Source organism: Anomaloglossus baeobatrachus, chromosome 11, assembly GCF_048569485.1.
Source record: "Anomaloglossus baeobatrachus isolate aAnoBae1 chromosome 11, aAnoBae1.hap1, whole genome shotgun sequence".
NCBI lineage: Eukaryota > Metazoa > Chordata > Amphibia > Anura > Aromobatidae > Anomaloglossus > Anomaloglossus baeobatrachus.
Window position 1 is genome coordinate 74,698,439 of NC_134363.1, and position 21,957 is coordinate 74,720,395.

The 21,957-nt window shown below is 50.5% G+C and overlaps 1 protein-coding gene across 2 annotated transcripts in view; it reads right to left on the reverse strand.

The window, feature by feature from the left end:
- LOC142256913 (sulfotransferase 2B1-like) overlaps positions 1–21,957 on the reverse strand; it is a 119,996-nt gene that overhangs the window by 36,134 nt on the left and 61,905 nt on the right. For both annotated transcript variants that reach the window (XM_075328902.1, XM_075328901.1), the window contains exon 3: positions 8,688–8,896. In XM_075328902.1, the coding sequence (XP_075185017.1) occupies positions 8,688–8,896 (209 nt within the window). The remainder of the gene's footprint in view (positions 1–8,687; positions 8,897–21,957) is intronic.

A 21,957-nucleotide genomic window follows, 5' to 3' on the forward strand; every position in this document is an offset into this window, starting at 1 on the left:
CGCTTGCCCGCTCCTCCAAGTCTTCCTCCACCTCGCGTCTCCGTATGGCCGCCACCACATCCGCCATGTCGGCCTCCCACTCCTCCAGGAGGAGCTGCATTCGGACCTGCAGGCGGCTGCTCAGCTGAACGGTCCGGACCTCCACCCACGCTGCGGTGCCGGGCGCGGGCGCTGCGGTGTTACCGGACGGACGGTGCATACTGAAAGCGGTATCTTCCAGGAACCAAATATGGCGGCAGAGTCCTGGCGTCCCTGCTTTTATGGCCTCGGTTTACATGCTGCCGGACGCCATCCGTCCCTCCTTGGTCTTTTCTCAGCACCTCCTCTTCAGGGGCAGGGCTTCGGCTTTCGCGCCTCCACTGCTCGAGAAGACGCTCGAGCGGGAAAATCTTCGCGCTCAAGATGGCGGATTCTGAAATTTTTCGGCCGGACACCGCCGGCGGGACACAAGGCGCACCTCTACCAGCCGGTAGAACGATAAGATCCTGTTCGTGACGCCAAGTTGTCGCGGGCGGGGAGGGCGCCGCCGCCGCTGCGCGCTCGCTAACGCTCGGGTCCGGCGCTGCTGCGATGGCTGCTCGGTGGCTCGAGCGGTGGGCCGGATCCCGGGGACTCGAGCGGCGCTCCTCGCCCGTGAGTGAAAGGGGGTAGTTTGGTTTGGGGATTTGGTCCGTGACGCCACCCACGGTTTGTGGTGAGGTTGGGGCACCACCGCTGCTGGTGATGGGATCCCGGAAGCATTGGCAGGGAGCAGCTGGGATGTTGTTTCCCCCTCCGTGGGTAGGGGTTGGTTGTCCCGGGGCCCGGTGAGGTGACGGGTAGGCAGGGTCGGGAAGGTGCAGGGTCGCTTGGACTGCGCAGCGCGGTGCCAGATGGCACGGTTGTACTCACTCAGCCATAAAGATATGCAAAGTCTCTGGTAAAACAAACGGCTGGATGGACGGGTCCCACAGCCGGCTGCTGTAGTTTCTCCCGGACGGTTGGTGGTGGCTGTCTTTCCCTGCACCTGTGTGTTTGTTCGGTCCTGGTGGATTCCCACTGGTAACCCGCTCCCCAGCGTGTATATGTGCCGGAGGAGCCCGCAGGCTCTGGCCCTTGGAACTCTAGCTGTGGCGGTAGCTGTATTTCCTTTTGCTGGTTGGATGGTTGCCTTCAATCGGGTCTTGGCTGTTAGGAAACCCCTGGGGTTCCGGTCACTGACGTATTTGACCTCTAATGTCAACTCCAAGCCTGGTCGGGGTCCGTAGGCCCTACCTGTGTGTGCTGGCTTCACTTCGCTCCCCGGTTCGGTACCGACGGGCCACCGCCCGTCCCCGGTCCTACGGTTCCGCGTTGATCTGCCTCTCCTGCAGACGGCTACCACCGTCTGCCAACCTTGCTCTTGGTGCCCGGGCCACACACCCGGACACGGTCAGATTGCTCCTCCACTACCACTTCACTCTTCCACTTCCCTAACTGATCTCTGAACTGCCTTCCTTTTCCTGCCTCCAGGACTGTGAACTCCTCAGTGGGTGGGGCCAACCGCCTGACTTTAGCCCACCTGGTGTGGACATCAGCCCCTGGAGGGAGGCAACAAGGATTTTGTGTCTGGCTGATGTGCCTGTCCCGGGGTGGGGGTGCATGTTGTAGTACCTGTGACGACCTGGCTAGTCCAGGGCGCCACACATACACTATGCGCGTTCATGCCGAGGGGAAATAGGGCCTTGCAACTAGTCCCTGTGCTTATTTATGTCGCGGGCGGCGGGGCGCTGCGCTCGCTAACGCTCGGGTCCGGTGCTGCTGCGGCTGCTGCTCGGTGGCTCGAGTGGTGGGCTGGATCCGGGGACTCTAGCGGCGCTCCTCGCCCGTGAGTGAAAAGGGTGGTTGGTTTGGGGGGGATTTAGTCCGTGACGCCACCCACAGGTTATGGTGAAGGTGGGCACCACCGCTGCTGGTGACGGGGATCCCGGGAGCGATGGTAGGGAGCAGCTGAGATGTTTTCCCCCTCCGTGGGTAGGGGTTGGTGGTCCCGGGGCCCGGTGGTGAGACGGGGAGGCAGGGTAGGTGAGGTGCAGGGTCGCAGGGACAGCGCCGCATGGTGCCGGATGGCACAGGTGTACTCACTCAGCAAGAGATGCACAAAGTCTCCGGTAAACCAAACGGCTGGATGGACGGGTCCCGCAGCCGGCTGCTGTGTCTCTCCCCGGACAGGTGATGGCGGCTGTCTTTCCCTGCCGCTTTGTGTACTGTTTTGACTACAATGTGTCCCCAACGGTACTCCTCTCCCCAGTGTATGGATGCCGGAGGAGCCAGTTTGCCCGCAGGCGCTGGCCCTTGGGTCTCTAGCCTTAGGCGGTAGCTGCATACCCTCACGGTGCAGACGGTTGCCTTCTAACGGGTCTTTGGCTGTTAGGAAACCCCCTGGGGTTCCTGTCACACTCGGATTTGACTGTTGACGGCGACTCCAAGCCTAGTCGGGGTCCGATGGCCCTGCCTGTGTGTGCTGGCTTCACTTCGCTCCCCAGTCGGTACCGGCGGGCCACCACCCGACCCCGGTCCTACGGTTCCGCGTTGATCCACCACTCTTGCAGATGGCCACCACCATCTGCCAACCTTGTTGTCAGTGCCTGGGCCACCAACCCAGACACTCTCCACTTCACTCCTGAACTGAACAGACATTTTTCCCGCCTCCAGGCCTGTGAACTCCTTGGTGGGTGCGGCCAACCGCTTCGCTCCGCCCTACCTGGTGTGGACATCAGACCCTGGAGGGAGGCAACAAGGGTTTTGTGTTTGGCTAATCTTACTGTCTAGTGGGGGTGGGGGTGTGTGTGTGTTACCTGTGACGGCCTGGCTAGTCCAGGGCACCACATTTACACTTATAAATGATCTCTGGAAATACTTTTCCTAAAGATCTCTTTATCTATGCAAGTATATACAGGGACGGTTAGGCAGGAATTAGCAATATGCACCCAGAACTGCTCGTGGTTCTCAGTGTTTTTGGTGAACCTGACAGCTTCCCTTTAACCACAATTGAACAGCACATCTTGAAACCCAGACTGACTTAAAATCTTTCAAATATAACATTGAGATCCAAAAGTTATAGGCAACAACTCAGAAATGCATTTAAAACACAAGACACAAGAGTCTTTAAATTCACCAATAATTGAAAACACCCCATAGACATCATGATGCAAATGTATAAAACATTTTATTAGTAATAGTGCACAGGGTATTACAAAATTACAGAGCAATAATCAAAAAGAACCGGAATGGGTAGGACCTGCTTCTATTAAACTGACTTCCTGGGTCACGTGGGGCTCTCCCCTCTTCCTTCACTACCCATTCCGGTTCTTTTTGATTATTGCTCTGTAATTTTGTAATACCCTGTGCACTATTACTAATAAAATGTTTTATACATTTGCATCATGATGTCTATGGGGTGTTTTCAATTATTGGTGAATTTAAAGACTCTTGTGTCTTGTGTTTTAAATGACTTAAAATCTTTGCCTGGAAGAGACTTTTCTGATATAATAAATGTGTTCAGTCTTGCCATATCATATAACCTGTAAGTTGAAAGTATCTTCTACAAATGTTGAACTGGTGGAGGAAGGTTGAACTAGATGGACCTAGGTCTTTTTCAACCTAAGTAACTATATGGCCATGTGAGCACTTTGCGTTCAATTCCACAGCGTGTAAGTCACTGCATGTGCGTCTCAGACGCAGCCGAAAAAGCTGCGTTCTGAGACGCATTCGGCAGAACGCAACATGCGCACATTCCTGGAGAATTCATGCGTTCTGGATGCTTTCTCTGCCATAGACAGAGTGAGAAAAGCATCCAGAACGCACATTTTTCACAGTGCGGTCCCACTCGGCTCTGCAGCATCCCTATAGACTTGCAGCAGAGTCGAGTGGGACCGGACTGACAAAAAGAGCATGGCTAGCTGCGAGACAGTGCCGCACGATCAGAATGAACTCGGATGAACTTCACCCGACTTCATTGTGATCGCACAGCTGTGCGTGTGCCGCGGCTTGATTTGCGGTCACACGTGAAGGACTCCCCTGTGATCGCAAATCCCCTGAGTGACTGCAGTCAGCCGTGCGATCAGCTGTGCTTTCACTCAGGTTACTCGCGGCCACAGCTGCAGTCCTCCTCCTGAGAGCGGTGGCCGCGGGTAACCTCAGTGACAGCACAGCTGATCGCGCACCTCACTTCAGTTGCTGCATGGAGCTGACAGGAGCGACAGTGTTCTACTGATGCTCCTGTCAGCTTCCGATGTAGCAGAGATGAAAGCGTCATGGGACCTTGCGTGGCTTACGTCGGACCTGGAGGTGTTTTTGAGGGGTTATTAAAGTGGTGAAAGAGGATGTTTTTTTGTCTATCATTCCAAATAAAGGATTTTTTGGATGTGTGTGTTTATTTTCTTTAACCTACAGGTTAATCATGGAAGGTATCTCAGGGAGACGCCTGCCATGATTAACCTAGGACTTAGAGGCAGCTATGGGCTGATGCCATTAACTCCTTATTACCCCGTTTGCCACCGCACCAGGGCAATTCGGGATGAGCCAGGTAAAGTCCCGGGACTGTCGCATCTAATGGATGCGGCAATTCTGGGCGGCTGCTGGCTGATATTGTTGGGCTGGGGGGCTCCCCAAAACGTGGAGCTCCCCATTCTGATAATACCGGCCTTCAGCCGTGTGGCTTTACCCTTGCTGGTATCCAAATTGGGGGGGACCACACGTTGGTTTTTTTTCAGTTATTTATTTATTTTACTGCTCGATATAGACTAGCCCACCAGTGGCTGTGATTGGTTGCAGTGAGACAGCTGTCACTCAGTGTTGGGGCGTGTCTGAATGCAACCAATCATAGGCGCCAGTGGGCGGGGGAAGCAGGGAATACGTAATGGATTAATGAGCGGCCGGCATTTTCAAAAAAAGAAGAAGCCGCCACAGTGTGAACGCCGTGCAGCGCAGCGCCGGTGATCAAGGATCGGTGAGTATGAGAGAGGGTGTGGGAGGGAGAGACCGACATGAGACAGAGAGAGAGAGACTGACCAACAGACCGACCGAGAGAGAGAGACCGACCGAGAGAGAGAGAGACTGACCGACAGAGAGACCGAAAGACCTGCCTTTGTTATGTTAAAAAAACATGCAGATCGCAACAATAATGCAATGCAAGCGCACTGCTTAACATTTTGGCAGCGATTTTCTACAACTCATTGATTTTAATGGGTGTAGAACGCAGCCAAAATGGCAAAAACAATTGACATGTTGCTTCTTCAAACGCATGGGTTTTTGACAAATTTTTGACAATCAAAACGCTGCGTTTCAATAAGCATCATGCGCACAAATTTTGCATGATTCTCATAGACTTTGCTGGGGAATCAGAACGCATGCATTTTGTCAATGACACAGTGCAGTTGTAAACGCAGCCAAAACGCAGAAAAAAACGCAAAGTGCGCACATAGCCTATAACTATGTAACCTCACCTTTGTACCATAGCACTGTTGAGTTAATCCCTGCCCAGTATTAAGACTCCCACACAACTCTTTCCATTTCAGTTAGGCCCGTTTCCCACTTCAGTGAAAAACACAGATGTTTTGCCGAGATTCACGGCACACGTGGGTTGTCTAAGTGCAATCCGGGCTCCGTTCTCCGTGGCCCGTGATTGCACTTAGAGATTCACTCACCTGCGCCCGCTCCCGCTGTCCATGGTGCTGATCGCTCCCGCGACGCAGCATCCGGCCGGCGGTGACCCCCGCAGCAGCTGCTTCCGGGTCGGCTGTGTCGCGCATAATGAATATGCGCGACAGTAATCAGCCGGCTTAGAAGCAGCAGGGAGAACGGGCTGCAGAGGACATCGCTGGAGCCGGGTGAGTTAAAATGTTTTTTTATTTTAAAAGCACGTTTTTTTCTGGCACGTGTTTCACGGACCACACCACTGCGTGGTCCGTGGAACATCAGTGATGCCAGAAAAAAAATGGACATGTCTCCGTGCAGCAATCACTCACACGCGGGTACGCTGCATGGAGACACGTGCAGTGAAAAATCACTGACGTGTGAGCAGACCCATTCATTATAATGGGTCTGCGTATGTCAGTGATTCTGGTACGTTTAAAGAAAAGCACAAACATCCCAGAATCACTGACGTGTGAAAGGGGCCTTAATGAGTGACTCTAATGAGTTTGACCTACATTTGAAAATGATGGTCATTATCACCTGTTTGATATAGGTGGTTACTCATGCACCTGACTTTAATTCTACAAAGTCCCGGACTTTCTGTAAAATGTACCTAGAATAATTGATGCTGTCTTGAAGAAAAAGGGCAGTCACAGCAAATATTTACTTGATCTAGATTTAGTTTTGTTCAATCACTGTGCATTTTTTATTTGATAATAAAAGAAAATTATTAATACTACAATTTTTTTTAAAGCATTCTTACTTTGTAGCAGTTTTTTTTTACACCTGACTAGAATTTTTGCAAAGTACTCAAGATTTTGAACACTTAAAAAGAAGCTGTCATGTGTAAAAATGCTATTAACTTGCAGATATAGGCTAAATCTGCAGATTAATAGATTTTGGAACTTGTCCAGTGCCTGCACTTCAAACCCTGCTGCTGGGAGGAAATTAACTTTAATCCTCCTGGCAGCATTCCGATTTTAATCATCGGGGTGGTACTGGGTCAGGTTCAGTCATTGCTCTACGTATACGAAGCAGAAACCATGCCCCAAGGACTGACTGACAACCGCTCTTCATCAAACCTAGCTATTAGTCAGTGCAGGAGGAGGAGTTACAGTGGCCGCTCTCACTACACAGAGCAAGGAATAAACCCATGCTAGCATCACCTCGGTAGGAAATAATAACATGACTGGAAGACTGACACACCACACAGAACCGCAACTTGAAGATCACCATACACAGGATAACTCCAGGAACCAGGAAGCAAGGCTATATCCGGCAAACAGCCCCAGAATCCAGAACCTTATAAAGGTTGGAGATGGTGATCAGCACCCTGAGCTACCTGCAGCTGATCACAGACCAGCAGAAAAAAACTCCTGCTGTACTATAGAGCAGCAAAGCCAGATACAGACAAAGCCCATGGCAGGCTGTGTAACTAAAGAAACCCAGGGAGCTTGTCGGACTCTGCAGTGTGAATGTGCCGCCCCCATGGCAGCAGCCGGTGCTGCTCGGATCCGGATCCTGCAGTATGGCTCGAGGGACTCTACCGGACCCGGGGGTCACGCGGACATTTCGAATAAAAGGGGGACGTAATTGTACGGGATTTGCTGTCTGACGCCACCCACGGTGTGTGGTGAGATGTAGCACCTCCGCTGCTGTTATGGGATGCCCGGGGAAGATGTGATGGCAGCTGGATGTTAACCCCTCCGTGGGTAGGGATGGATGCCCTGGGGTCCAGTGTTGTGCAGGGTTGCAGGGATCAGCACACTTACAGTTCGGTTGTCCTGGTGCTGGATGAGGTTGCACTGATGTGTGGAGTCACTGCTTATCGTGGTTCTGGATGAGGTTGCACTGATGTGTGGAGTCAATAAACACACAGTTCTTTTGGTAAACCAAGGTGATGGTGGCTGGCCTCCGCAGATGGGTGTATCTGGTCCCACACCCGGGCTGGTGATCAATGTCTCTTTCCTCTGCACTTTGTGTTTTCAGTGTTGGACTTCCCGGTATGTAACACGGGAGTCCTCTCCCGGTCCTTTGGTTGGGAGCCGTGCCCGCCAGAAGCTGACCCGTGGGATCTACCGGGCCCTGGCCGATGCCCTATCCTTCTCTGGGTGGTTGTCTACTTTTTGGGACTTAGGTTGGGACAGGACCTAAAATCCTGCCCTTAATTGGTTAATCAGCTAGGCCGTTGGTGCTGGTCCTGGCTTCAGGGTCCAAGTACCCCCTTTGTGCACGGTTTCCGGGTCGGTTCTCCGGTGTTGGTACCGGCGGGCTACAACCCTGCCCCGGTCCACCTCGGAACTCCGGTAGCCATCTTCCCGTCTCCTCATGCCACTGACCACCGTCTGCCACCTAGCCAGTACGCTGGAGCTCCAACCCCGATGCCTGTCAACTAGCACCTCCAAACTCCAAAACTGAACTCAAACTGACTGTTTTCCCACCCCGGGTTCTCCAGACCCCTAGGTGGGTGTTTTCCTTCTGCCTGGTCCTGCCCACTGGTGTGTCTGTCCTTCCCTGAGGGGGTGACTAGGATTTCAGGTCGGCTGCTTTAACCCTGTGTGGGAAAGGTGTTGTGCGGGGGCTTAACTGTGTGACTACCTGATTTTGCCAGGGCATCACATGAACAGAGTCTGACGCCGCCATGACACCCAAGGAGTACAATGCAGAATACCACATGACATCATCAATATTAGGCCGGGGTCCAACTGGCGTATGCAAAACGCAGTATGCTTCAATTTTTTTCTCATGCTGATTTGGCATGGAAAAAAAATAGCAAATGAACACTGCCTCGTTGTTTAGCACTGGTGCATGTGCAATACAATGTTTTACCGGATTGCACTCGTCCATGTTAAACGCAAGTTGGGAGCAAGACCTCACGGGTATTTACATTCTTGGAAAATTGGGCATAAGCCAAAAAAAAGCTAATTCAGCTGTTGGTAATGCTTTCCCTCCCTTACTGCCCTTCCGCTTTGTACCCCTTATTAATAACATTTGCATGATCCTTACACATGCTGGAATTACATTGTACTTACTTTTGCCTTAGATTTAAAAAAAGATTTCGCAAAAGTGTGTAGTGGTAGGTGGGAAGATAATACTCTCGGAGATTCCATTTTGTTTATGAGTTCTTTAGCCGCAACTGTTTCATACCATGGTGATCTCTCAAAGATAGGCACACTGCTGCTTTTTGAAACATCTCCTTTGTGTTTAATTAAATTTAATATTTCAATCATCCAGTTAGTACCTGCAAGAAGTAAAAATTGCACATTTCATTACTTATTTATTTTTTCTTGGGCAAAATATATACACTGTGTGCAGAATTATTAGGCAAATGACTAAATGAGTATTTTGATCACATGATAATTTTACACGATACACGTTATCCTACTCCAAGCTGTATAGGCTTGAGGGCCAACTACCAATTAAGTAAATCAGGTGATGTGCATCTCTGTAATGAGGAGGGGTGTGGTGTAATGACATCAACACCCTATATAAGGTGTGCTTAATTATTAGGCAACCTCCTTTCCTTTGGCAAAATGAGTCAGAATAGAGATTTGACAGGCTCTGAAAAGTCCAAAATTGTGAGATGTCTTGCAGAGGGATGCAGCAGTCTTCAAATTGCCAAACTTTTGAAGCGTGATCACTGAACAATGAAGCGTTTCATGGCAAATAGCCAATAGGGTCGCAAGAAGCGTGTTGGGCCAAAAAGGAGCAAAATAACTGCCCATGAATTGAGGAAAGTGAAGCGTGAAGCTGCCAAGATGCCATTTTCTACCAGTTTGGCCATATTTCAGAGCTGCAAAGTTACTGGAGTATCAAAAATCACAAGGTGTGCCATACTCAGGGACAAGGCCAAGGTAAGGAAGGCTGAAAAACGACCTCCTTTGAACAAGATACATAAGAAATCGTCAAGACTGGGCCAAGAAATATCGTAAGACTGATTTTTCAAAGGTTTTATGGACTGATGAAATGAGAGTGACTCTTGATGGGCCAGATGGATTGGCCAGAGGCTGGATCAGTAAAGGGCAGAGAGCTCCAAACCACTTCTCCAATACTCCTGGGTAATTGACATGAAATAACACTTAAAGAAGTTGTCCAGTTACCAAAACTGATTTTTTTTTTCTCTCATAAATCTTGCCAATATGTGCCTCTCCACACATCTATCATGTTTTTTCAGCAATATTACCTTTTATTGTGCACTAGCAGCACATCCTCATTGCTGGCTCCAGCTCTGATGGGGTTAATCTCTCTTCTGACTTCCTGGGTTCAGTTCCTACAACTCCCATAATTCTTTGAGATTCTAGGGCTGTCCCTAACTTATCTAACACACCCACTGTGTCTAACACACCCACTCTCCTCTCCACCCAAAGTCTCCTCCCTGCCTCTTCCCTGTGGAGGCACTGAGAGCAATCACATAGAGACAGCAGCAGCTCTGCACAGTCAGGGGCAGAAAGCGTCTATCTCCTGCTTGTTCTCATAGTTCATAGTCTGTGTGTGGTGTATGTGGTGTGTGTGCCTGTGTGTGCCTGTGTGTGTGCGTGTGTGTGCGTGTGTGTGCGTGTGCGTGTGTACAGAAATTATGATTATTAGCCGGCGCAACATGTGAAAAAAATAATTGTGGGGAAAAAAATGAAGGGGTCATGAGGTTGCCTTTTTTCCCCTCTTGCCTAGTCTGTCGTCCGTATCATCCGTGTGGCATGCATTTTGCAGGCTACTTTCACATCAGCGTTTGTTTTGCCTGTAGGCAAACAACCGCAAACCGCATATGACCAGATCCTGTGGATTAAATGTGCAGCGCATGCAACCATTATTTTACCGGATCCTTCTGCAGTGGGACACAGAATTTATCGGCCGGCGCTGGAGCCAGCGGACTCCTGATCTCACAGCCGAACACGCTGCAATGGCTGCAGGTGGGCTCATTCACATGACCGTTCTGTTTGTCTTGGTCAGTTCCTGTTTTTTTTGCGGACCCACGGACAGGACCGTCTTTTCAATGTCTTTTGTGTAGGATCTGATGGCACACGGTAGCACTTGCATGTGCAGCCAATCCTACAAAAAAAATATATCGGATGCCGTATGTCCGCTCCGTTATTATGGAAAATGTCCTATTCTGTTACGTAATAACGAACCGTGACTCAATACAAGTCAATGGGTCCGCAAAATTCCTGGAAGCAACACGGAAGCACTTCCGTGTGACTTCCGTTGGGTGCCCGTGCAGTCTGTGTCCCGCTCTAGCCCCAGCCCCGTGGCTGCCCGCACAGCAGTGTCAGCAGCTGCCCGCACTGCAGTGTCAGCAGCCGCGGGGATGACAAGCGCTACTGTCAGGAGGTTAGTAAGTTCTTTACCTGCGGTGATGAAGTCCTGCACTCCTGACGTCAGCGGTCGTCACTGCCTTCTATGCCCGCCGCTTGTTACATCACCTCTCGCTGTCGACCAGAGACTGTGACTAGTGGTGACGTCACGGGCCGCTCGCGATACTTGGTTTGTGAAGGCGGCGGTCATTGAACTCAGTGACAGCGCTGCTGTCAGGAGTTCAGTGATCATCGCAGGTAATGTTCCTCGCTAACCTCCTGACAGCAGCACTCGTCGTGCCCTGCAGTGACCTGGGCTGACCTATTGATGTTAGCTCAGGTCACTGCACGGCTCTCCCAGCCAATAGGGAACATTTTGTTCTTCATTGACTGGGACATTGACTATGGTATGGATCGTCGTGGGACCCCCTTGGATTACACCAGACCTGGATTTGTTTTTCTTTTTAATAAATTGGTTAAAGAGGGAATGTTTTGGGGAGTGTTTTTTCAAATAAAAATGTGTTTGTTGTCTATTTGTTTTTTTTTATTACTGACTGGGTTGGTGATGTCGGGTATCTGATACACGCCTGACATCACTAACCCCAGGGCTTGATGCCAGGTGACATTACACATCTGGTATCAACCCCATATATTACCCTGTTTGCCACCGCACCAGGGCAACAGGATTAGCTGGGGCGAAGCACCAGGATTGGCGCATCTAATGGATGCGCCACTTCTAGGGCGGCTGCAGCCTGCTATTTTTAGGCTGGGGAGTGTCCAATAACGGTGGACATCCCCAGTCTGAGAATACCAGACCACAGCTGTCTGCTTTACCTTGGCTGGTGATCCAATTTGGGGGGGGACCCCGTGGTTTGTGTTTTAAATTATTTATTTAATTTAAAATAATAGCGTGGGGTGCCCTCTGTTTTGGATTACCAGCCAAGGTGAAGCTGCCAGCTGTGGTTTGCAGGCTGCAGCCGTTTGCTTTACCCTAGCTGGCTACAAAAGATATGGGGGACCGCATGTCATTTTTTTTAATTATTTATTTATTTTTTGGCTAAATAAAAGGCCAAGCACCTTAGTGCCACATGAAAGTCACACAAGGGTGCCAGCTTAGAATATGCAGGGAGGTGGGACATTATATATGTCTTTCTCATCTATCTATCTAGCTATCCCTCTATTCATTCATTCATTCCTCTATCTCTCTCTCTATATCTATCTATTCACATCTATATCTACTCATCTATTTATCTTTCTTGCTACTTACGTTTTTTGCAGTACGCAAAAAAAACGGAAGGCACACGGATGCCACACGGATACATCCATGAAAAAAAGGACTGTTTTTTTGCAGCCCGCAAAAACGGAACGGTCATGTGAATGTAGCCTTAACGGCAGTCACTGCCTGCTGCCGATCACATGTGACCATGTGCAGGCTGTGTGTACAGGAGTTCAGCTGAGTTCAGATCAGCTGACTCAAGTGTCAGCCGATCAGGCTGGGGCCACATGGGGATTACTCGATCCCCTCGCATTACACTCGGCTCACGCTCAGTACAGCAGAGCCGAGTCTCATGCGTGTGTCCCTGCGACTGAGGTTGGACTGTGCGAGAAGAACTCAGCTGCAGGGGGGCGGTCCGGCACTCAGGAGGGGCGGGCCAGCACTGAGGGGTGGGAGGGATTTCTCTCCCTCTCTCGTCCGTAGTCGGCTATTGCGATTCTCGCTCTGCACTTGCAGTACACCGATGTACCGCAAGTGCAGTGCGATTTTTCTCTCATCCCATACACTTCAATGGGTAAAAGAGAAATTACATTACAATTGCAGCATGCTGCGATTGTTTTCTCGGTCCAATTAGGGCTGAGAAAATAATTGCTCATGTGTGCTGACACACAGGCTAATATTGGTCCGAATGGAATGCGATGTTTTATCACACTCTACTCGCACTGTTTTTCTCACAGTGTGGCTTAGACCTTGCTTGTTCTGTGTCCCCCTGCATCCATCGTGTGCGGGCTGGAGTTCAGCTGAGTTCAGATCAGCTGACTCCAGTGCTGGACTGAACTCAGGTGACCTCACAGTCCGTACACGCTGCGATGGATGCAGGGGGACACAGAACAAGTAATCGGCCGACACTGGAGTCATCTGATTACTTGTTCTGCTGGCGCTGTGGTCAGGAGTAGGGATCAATGAGCAGTAAAATGCTCTGGTGCTCGATGGGCGAAGCCCATGTCGATTTTTTTTTTTTAAAAAAAATTAATTTACAATAAAAAAAAAAACAATCACATAACCCTAACCCTAGGGTTAGGGGTAAAAAAAAAAAAAAAGTGTGGGCTCCCGCTGCATTTTCTATTGCTAAGGGTAACCCAAGCAGCCACTGGCTGCTAACCCCCGCTGCTTATTGTTACCTTCACTGTCAATGAAAAATCCCGGGAAGATGGATTATATATAATATTATATATATATATATATATATATATATATATATATTTGCCTTATTCTGTCTGTCTGTCTGTCTGTCTGTCTGGCTCCAAAATTGTGTTCTTACGGTGACACAAAGCTGATTGGCCGCTGGGCTCGCCATGGCCCCGCCCCCCCCGCATGGATTGGCCGCTCGCCCAGGCAACTCGCCCCCCTCACGCAATGCACGCTCGCTCTGGCCCCGCTCGCATTCCCCGAACCGACCGACACGGAGCCACGACTCCCAGGTGAGTACTGTACCCCCGGGAGCCCACATCAGCGTACGCCGCCAACCCAGCCGACACATACCCTCGCATTGCTGGAGTTGCCGCCGTATGCTGGTGTGGGCTCCCGTGCGAGCGGGGGATGGGATACGCTGGTAACCATGGTAGCATAGTTACCAGCGCATCAAGGTCCTGCAGCGGCGGAACATACACACGCACACGCATAACACACACACACACATCAGATCACACTCACTCTCACGCACACCTGCGGGCAGCATGGGGGATGGAGCACGATGGGGGGTGCGCAGCATGGCGGATGGAGCACGTTTGGGAGTGCTCAGCATGGCGGATGGAGCACGTTTGGGAGTGCGCAGCATGGCGGATGGAGCACGTTTGGGAGTGCGCAGCATGGCGGATGGAGCACGTTTGGGAGTGCGCAGCATGGCGGATGGAGCACGTTTGGGAGTGCGCAGCATGGCGGATGGAGCAAGTTTGGGAGTGCGCAGCATGGCGGATGGAGCACATTTGGGAGTGCGCAGCATGGCGGATGGAGCACGTTTGGGAGTGCGCAGCCGGCGGATGGAGCACGTTTGGGAGTGCGCAGCATGGCGGATGGAGCACGTTTGGGAGTGCGCAGCATGGCGGATGGAGCACGTTTGGGAGTGCGCAGCATGGCGGATGGAGCACGTTTGGGAGTGCGCAGCATGGCGGATGGAGCAAGTTTGGGAGTGCGCAGCCGGCGGATGGAGCACGTTTGGGAGTGCGCAGCATGGCGGATGGTGCACGATGGGGAGTGCGCAGCATGGCGGATGTAGCACGTTGGGGAGTGTGCAGCATGGCGGATGGAGCACGTTTGGGAGTGCGCAGCATGGGGGATGCAGCACGATGGGGAGTGTGCAGTATGGCGGATGGAGCACGTTTGGGAGTGCGCAGCATGGCGGATGGATCACGTTTGGGAGTGCGCAGCATGGCGGATGGAGCACGATGGAAAGTGCGCAGCATGGGGGATGGAGCACGATGGGGGGTGTGCAGCATAGGGGATGGAGCGCGATGGGAGGTGCACACCTCCCCCCAACACACACGCACACACACACACACACACACACACACTGGGAACCACAAACACTGCCCTACACAGACACCCACACAACGCTGCACACACACAACACCCAACACACAAACACCGCGGCATACATAAATATACGCACATACCGCACAACACACACATTGCACAAAACATACCTCCCCCCAAAACACATCACACACACACACAAACCGCGCAACACACACACACACATAACGCTACAGACACACAGCGCTCCACAAACAACGCAACACACGCAACACACATACAACACCGCTCTCACCCCCCGCCACACCCAGGCAACACCCAGAACATGTACAGCGCCCTACACAAACACTTGGTAACTACACACAACAACATCTATATATATATAACAAAAATCATACATGAACTACACAATACGTAAATTCTAGAATACCCGATGCGTAGAATCGGGCCACCTTCTAGTATATAATATATATATATATATATATATATATCCATCTATCTATATATAAGGTTTTTGCCTAAAAACTGCTTAAAAAAAATTACGTGGGCTTCGCCATATTTTTTGTACGCTAGCCAGGTACAGCAGGCAGGTACGGGCTGCCCCCAACCGCCAGCTGCCTATTTGTACCCGGCTGGGAACCAAAAATATAGGGAAGACCGTATTTTTTAATTATTTCACTTATTTCATGAAATAATTAAAAAACAAATGTGAGCTTCGCCATATTTTTGTGTCCAGCCAGGTACAACTAGGCAGCTGGGGATTGTAATCCGCAGCACAGGATAGCCCAAGGTTTCTGGGCGCCTCTGCTGCGAATTGCAATCCGCAGCCGCCCCAGAAAATGGCGCTTTCATAGAAGCGCCATCTTCTGGCGCTGTATCCAACTCTTCCAGTGGCCCTGGTGGCAGGTGGCACGCTGGGTAATAAGAGGTTAATACCAGTTATGTTTTACCAGCTGGTATAAAGGCTGAGATTCTTAATGTCAGGCCAAGTTTGATTCGGCCATTAAGAATCTCCAATAAAGGGTTAAAAAAAAAAAAAAAGACATCACACAGAGAAAAATACTTTATTAGAAATAAATACACAGACACAGTAGGGACTCCATGTTTATTACTCCCTCTCACCCCTTCACGATCGAGAGATTTCTGTACTAACCATGCCAGGAGAGAGCGAGTGAAAAGAGAGAGAGCGAGTGAGAAGAGAGACAGCTAGGGAAAAGAGGGGGGAGGGGGGGGACAGGCGAGGGGGAGAAGAGAGAGGGGTGAGAGAGAGCGAGAGGGAAAAGAGAGACAGCTAGGGAAAAGAGGGGGGAGGGGGGGAACAGGCGAGGGGGAGAAGAGAGAGGGGTGAGAGAGAACGAGAGGGAAAAGAGAGACAGCTAGGGAAAAGAGGGGGGAGAAGAGAGAGGGGTGAGAGAGCGCGAGAGGGGAGCGAGAGGGAAAAAAAGAAGAGAGGGGGAGGGAAAAAAAGAAGAGAGGGGGAGGGAAAAAAAGAAGAGAGGGGGAGGGAAAAAAAGAAGAGGGGGGGAGGGAAAAAAAGAAGAGGGGGGAGGGAAAAAAAGAAGAGAGGGGGAGGGAAAAAAAGAAGAGAGAGGGAGGGAAAAAAAGAAGAGAGAGGGAGGGAAAAAAAGAAGAGAGGGGGAAGGAAAAAAAGAAGAGAGGGTGAGGGAAAAAAGAAGAGCGGGGGAGGGGAAAAAAGAAGAGAGGGGGAGGGGAAAAAAGGAGAGAGGGGGAGGGGAAAAAAGGAGAGAGGGGGAGGGGAAAAAAGGAGAGAGGGGGAGGGAAAAAAGGAGAGAGGGGGAGGGGAAAAAAGGAGAGAGGGGGAGGGGAAAAAAGGAGAGAGGGGGAGGGGAAAAAAGGAGAGAGGGGGAGGGAAAAAAAGGAGAGGGGGGGGAAGAGAGAAAGAGAGAGGGGAGGGGAAAAAAGGAGAGAGGGGGGAGGGGAAAAAAGGAGAGAGGGGGAGGGAAAAAAAGGAGAGGGGGGAGGGAAAAGAGAGAAAGAGAGAGGGGGGAAGGGAAAATAGAGAAAGAGAGAGGGGGGAGGGAAAAGAGAGAAAGAGAGGGGGAGGGAAAAGAGAGAGAGAGGGGGAGGGAAAAGAGAGAGAGAGAAAAGAGAGAGAGAGAGGGGGAGAGGGAAAAGAGAGAGAGAGAGGGGGAGGGAAAAGAGAGAGAGAAGGGGAGGGAAAAGAGAGAGAGAAGGGGAGGGAAAAGAGAGAGAGAGGGGGAGGGAAAAGAGAGAGAGGGATAAGAGGGGGCAGAGAAGAGGGGGAAGAGGGGAGGGGGAGAAAAGACGGGTGGGAGAAGAGAGTGGGGGGAGAGAAGACAGTGGGGAAAGAAGAGAGGGGGGAGAGGTGCTCTGTTACCAACTTGCTCCACTCTGTGACTTGTGGTGCAGGTGACAGAGTGGAGACAGTTGGTCTCATGCAGCAGGACAGGTGACAGAGCGGTGACATGCTCTGCTCTGACACATGCGGTGCTGCATGGGACCAGCTTGTCAGTGTCTTGCTGCGTCCTGTAGTGCTGATGGGAGGAGCACATGATCACACCACCCGACACCGCCCGCTCTCCTGACATCGCAGCAGAGCAGGCGGGTGGATAGTGTGATCACATACTTACGTGACAGGGGGGATTTCAGCTGAAGAACCCCCCCTGTACTCCACACAGGCGCCCCGTGCCTCACCATCTGCCGGACGCTCAGCCCTCTTCACCGCTCCACACTGTGCCATCCTCCGGACTCCCCTCGATGCTAGGCTGTGACGTGCGGTAGTCACCACCCACAGCCCTGTCAATCACTGTGAGTGGCGCCAGCATCCTCTGACGTACCCGTCTAGTTTGAGAGCCCAGAATTGACGGGACGTAAAAGGATATTAGCGGCCACAGCACCAGGGGGTCATGTGACCGGCACTGAGCGTGCAGGATAGCGCCGCTCAGTGCCAGAACTGGAAACAGAAGCCAATGAAGAAAAGACCTATAATGGTAAGTAGAACTCATAGAGAAAATAAAAAAAATGGGTGAACCACCCCTTTAAACAACCACAAAATGTATAGATAAAGTCCAAATTCTTTATTGAAAAACAAATAATTTTATTCAAACAGGAGAACACACCAAAGAGGGATAGATATTGTGCCCATATAAATCGCTCAAGGTTAGCCAAATAATTATTTTGCCAAAAATGTAGAAAAAAACAAAAATGCAAATACATTCACAGTATGAGAATATGTTGTCACAAAGTTAATAAGGATTATGTAGATAATTATATTTAAATTATCATGCAAAACTAAGGTGCATGAGTGCCAGCCACAATGATTTTATAAATAAATACATTTTATAACCACGATATCAATTGCTGTATAAATATAAATATATATAAATAATCAATACATAATCTTGAATGATGGACCACAGGTTTAAAGTGACAAGGTGCTACAGTTTATCAATATATAAATGTACACATAATTACACTGTGAATATTATTAAATTAATCAATACTAGCTAGATAGCTGTTTTACAACATTCTTCTTGAACCTCACTCACAATAAACTACTATGGCCGCTGTAAGTGCAAAGCATAACACTGATCAGCTGGTGGGCGGCCGCAGCCTCCCCAGCTGACCCATCTCTTAACCAAATGGAAAATACAAAAAGTCGCACCACATTGTAGCGCTCCTAGTCAATCTAATTGTAATGAATAAGTAGTAGGGGAGAAACAAATGTGACGCCCCTGGACTATCAGGTCGTCACAGGGTATTGTGCAATCTGCCCTCCCGTGCAATATCCAACTCCTTCTTGGTTATGGGTCCCCAACTACATGGTGTTGCCTACAACAGCTAATTAAAATCCTAGGTAAACTCTGCACCACACCCAACAGACACCAGTGGACGGCCTGAGTGGAATAGGGTTGCCCACTTGGGGGGGTTGGTTAGGGGAGGTCAGGAGTGTCAGGAGGAGAGGGAGAGAAGTGTGTTGGAAGCGAAGAGAGGAGGTCAGGAGCCAGGCTCCTAGGAAGCCATATAGGTAGCAGACGGTGGTCTGGGCCAAGAGGAGCTAGACCCCCGGTCGCAGGGGATCGTGGCAAGGGGCACGGATCTGTCGAGGAGGACAGCCGGCATCCTTGCACCATCACCAGGCTGGGACCAGAACACGACGGGGTACGTGGACCCTAGGTCAGGGAGTAGCTTCAGGCAACCTGACCAATTACCCGACTAGAACGGAGCCTTCAAGATCCACTCTCCACCCGCTCCAAAAATCGGGGTACTAGCGCAACAAGGGGGATAGGACTTTCCACTAACACGGTCTAGAAAATCCCAAGCGTGAACCCTAAGAGCAAGCTCCCACACTTAGCCATAGTGGGGAGCGGGACTTGGCAAGTTCCATACTACGGGGACCAACAGAGAAGTAAACTTAGTGCCAGGAGGCAAGTCACGGATCACCTTGCAGCACCACTGGGGACAGGACCCGAAATAGCTCCCCTCAGCGGCAGCGGTATCCAGAACTTTGGTTTATCCAGTTGTCGGTGTCAGCTTAAATGGACTGAGTGAGTACGCAAGTGACCCCTTCACACCCAACGGCACTCCCCAAACACCATCACCGAGTCCCGGGGCATTCCCCCCCTACCCGTGGAGGGTTCTAACACCTGGCTGACCCATTCTATCACCCCCGGGTACTCCCAACTGCAGCACTGGTAATCCAAATTACCACATACGGGTGGCGTCAGGAACTCTAACACAATCCCCTGTAAATACGCCCTTCATTTGAGTGGCCACACGACCCCCTGGTCCGGAGACCCCTCGAGCCACCGCGGATCTGTATCCGAGCAGCCCGGCTACTGACACGGGGGCGGCACACAAACCTCAATGCAACATTCCATTAAAAGTTAGTATAGTGTGGAATCGATCAAAAATGGCATATTTACCTGAGCGATAGGCTAGACCTTCCCTCCACCCCTATATAAACAGACCCTGTTGTAATCCTGCCTTTGATAATAAGATAATTGCTGAAAACTCTTCTGTAAAGGATGTGACGCCCTGGACTAGTCAGGTCATCCCAGGTAGACACACACACACACACACACACACAACACCCCCTCCCCGAGTAGGTGACAGCATCCAACCAAGAAACCCTTGTCACCAACCTCCAGGTTTGATGTTCACACCAGGTGGTTGGCTCTGCCCACAGAGGAGTTCACAGGCCTGGAGGCGGGAAAGACACAAGTTCAGACAGAAGTTCTAGAGCAGTGTGAGGAGTAGCTTTGACAGTGAAGGAGGGAGGACGAGTTCAAGGGCAGACCTGTCACCAGGCCTGCCAAAAGACTACTCCGGTGGCTGGGTTGGAGCCCAGTCACCTTTGGCAAGAAGGCAGGTGGCCGCCTGCAGGAGCAGGGATTACAGCCGGTGGAACCGTAGGGACCAGGGTCGGGCGGTGGCCCGCCGGTACCGAACCGGGGAACCGATTGGAAACCGGAGTACCAGGAGGGGTATTCAGATCCAGTACAAAGCCCTGAAACGACAGGGCCGAGTCAAATCAACTGATTGAGGACTGGACTTAAGGACATATCCAACACAAGACAACAGCCCAACTATACAGGGTAAAGCCACCGCCAAGGCATAGAGACCCAAAGGGCCAGCGTCTGCGGGCAAACGGGCTCCTACGGCATATACCAGTCGGGGAGCGGACTACCGTTGCTTAGGCATAGGAGTCAAACATTCTTACAAAGAGGTGCAGGAGAAAGGCGGAAACCACCAACCTATTCTGGGAGAAACTGCAGCCGGCTGCGGGCCCCGTTTATCACCCCGTTTGGTTTACCAGAGACTCCAGTGTATTGTGTCATAGTGAGTACACCAGTGCCTTCGGGCCGCGCACTGCGCTGCACAGCATCAGCACCCAGCACGCACCCGCTCCCACGCCTCGGTACCTCCCTCGGTACATACCATTGTCAGAGGGACCCAAAGACTGCATAACATTGCCAGAGGAATCCGGAGACCAAATACTGTTGCCAGAGGAACTGGCAGAGACTGAACACTGAACACCATCTTTGGAAGAGGATCAGTTTATGCAGTCAAGCATCGAAGATTAGCCATTGAAAATCAGAGATTGAGAATCAGAGATTGAGAAGCAAACATTTGTTCCACAGCAGCATCCAACAGAGATGGGTCATTATTCCCACCTTGATGTATGGTATTGAGAGAGAGATTATCTAATTGCCATTGCTTACTCCCCCTCTTCATTTCCCTGTTCCTGCCTATTAAAGTCACCAATCAGTCTTCCTCATTGTGTGTTGCATTTCTGGCCACCATGTAAGATTTTACGCAGTAGGCAGAATGCAACATTCCAGCACAGAAGTGGCAGACTAGTCAGTGACTGAGACCACCAAGGGCAGCATTCTTCTGGGACTCATGGACAATCTGTTGCTGTAGAACTGGGTAGAAGGATTGAAAAGCATATTACACATGCATCCCATGAGTTCTGCCTTACAGATGGAGTTATTCCTGCTGACCCTGCAGGAGAGGCCCAACAGACAGTTACGTTATGACAGCCGAAAGATCGTGATACGGTGGACAAAGTCATTAGGATTTTAGAAAACATACAAAGAGATACAACCAACTTAGACAATCTGCTTCTATTCTGTCAGGTTCAGAGGTAAGGGGAGACTGTGGCCCAGTACATCAGTGCATATCACTAAGAAGAGTATTAGGGACTGGGACTGCTGAATGAAGTATTGCAGGCAGAGTTAATTGTCGGTTTGAAGGATCGCTACTTAAGGCAAACTCTAAATGAAAGTTCATGGTATAACTGCAGCTTTCTAAAAGTCAGAGCTGAAGCCAAGGGTGAACAATGGGAGCCACTAATTCTGACCAATGTGATCTGTAGCCTCCTCCAAGCTGCCTAGAGTTGACCCTGACTGGGCTCAAGTGTTGCTGCAAGAGATCCAAAAAACCAAGAGAGTTGCATGATGTCAGAAGAATCTCTGAAAAACTGGCTCAGTCAGACACTACTGTGCAATATGAAGAGAGAACAGAGCTGTCTTTACTCTAGAGATTGACAGTGTCAGCAGTGCCACAGTCCAGGAAAGCATAGAATTAAAAATATTGGACTTGTGTTGGAAGAGGACACATCTCCAGAAATTGCCCAACCTGAGAAAACCAGCAGAGGGGGCGTTCGTTAATCTAACGCACCCCATGGTTGAATAGCACACTGAGTTTCAACACTTCTGGGGAGGAAGATAAAGATTCCAAAGGGTATTGTTTCTGAAAGTTGCATAATGAGGGCTCAAT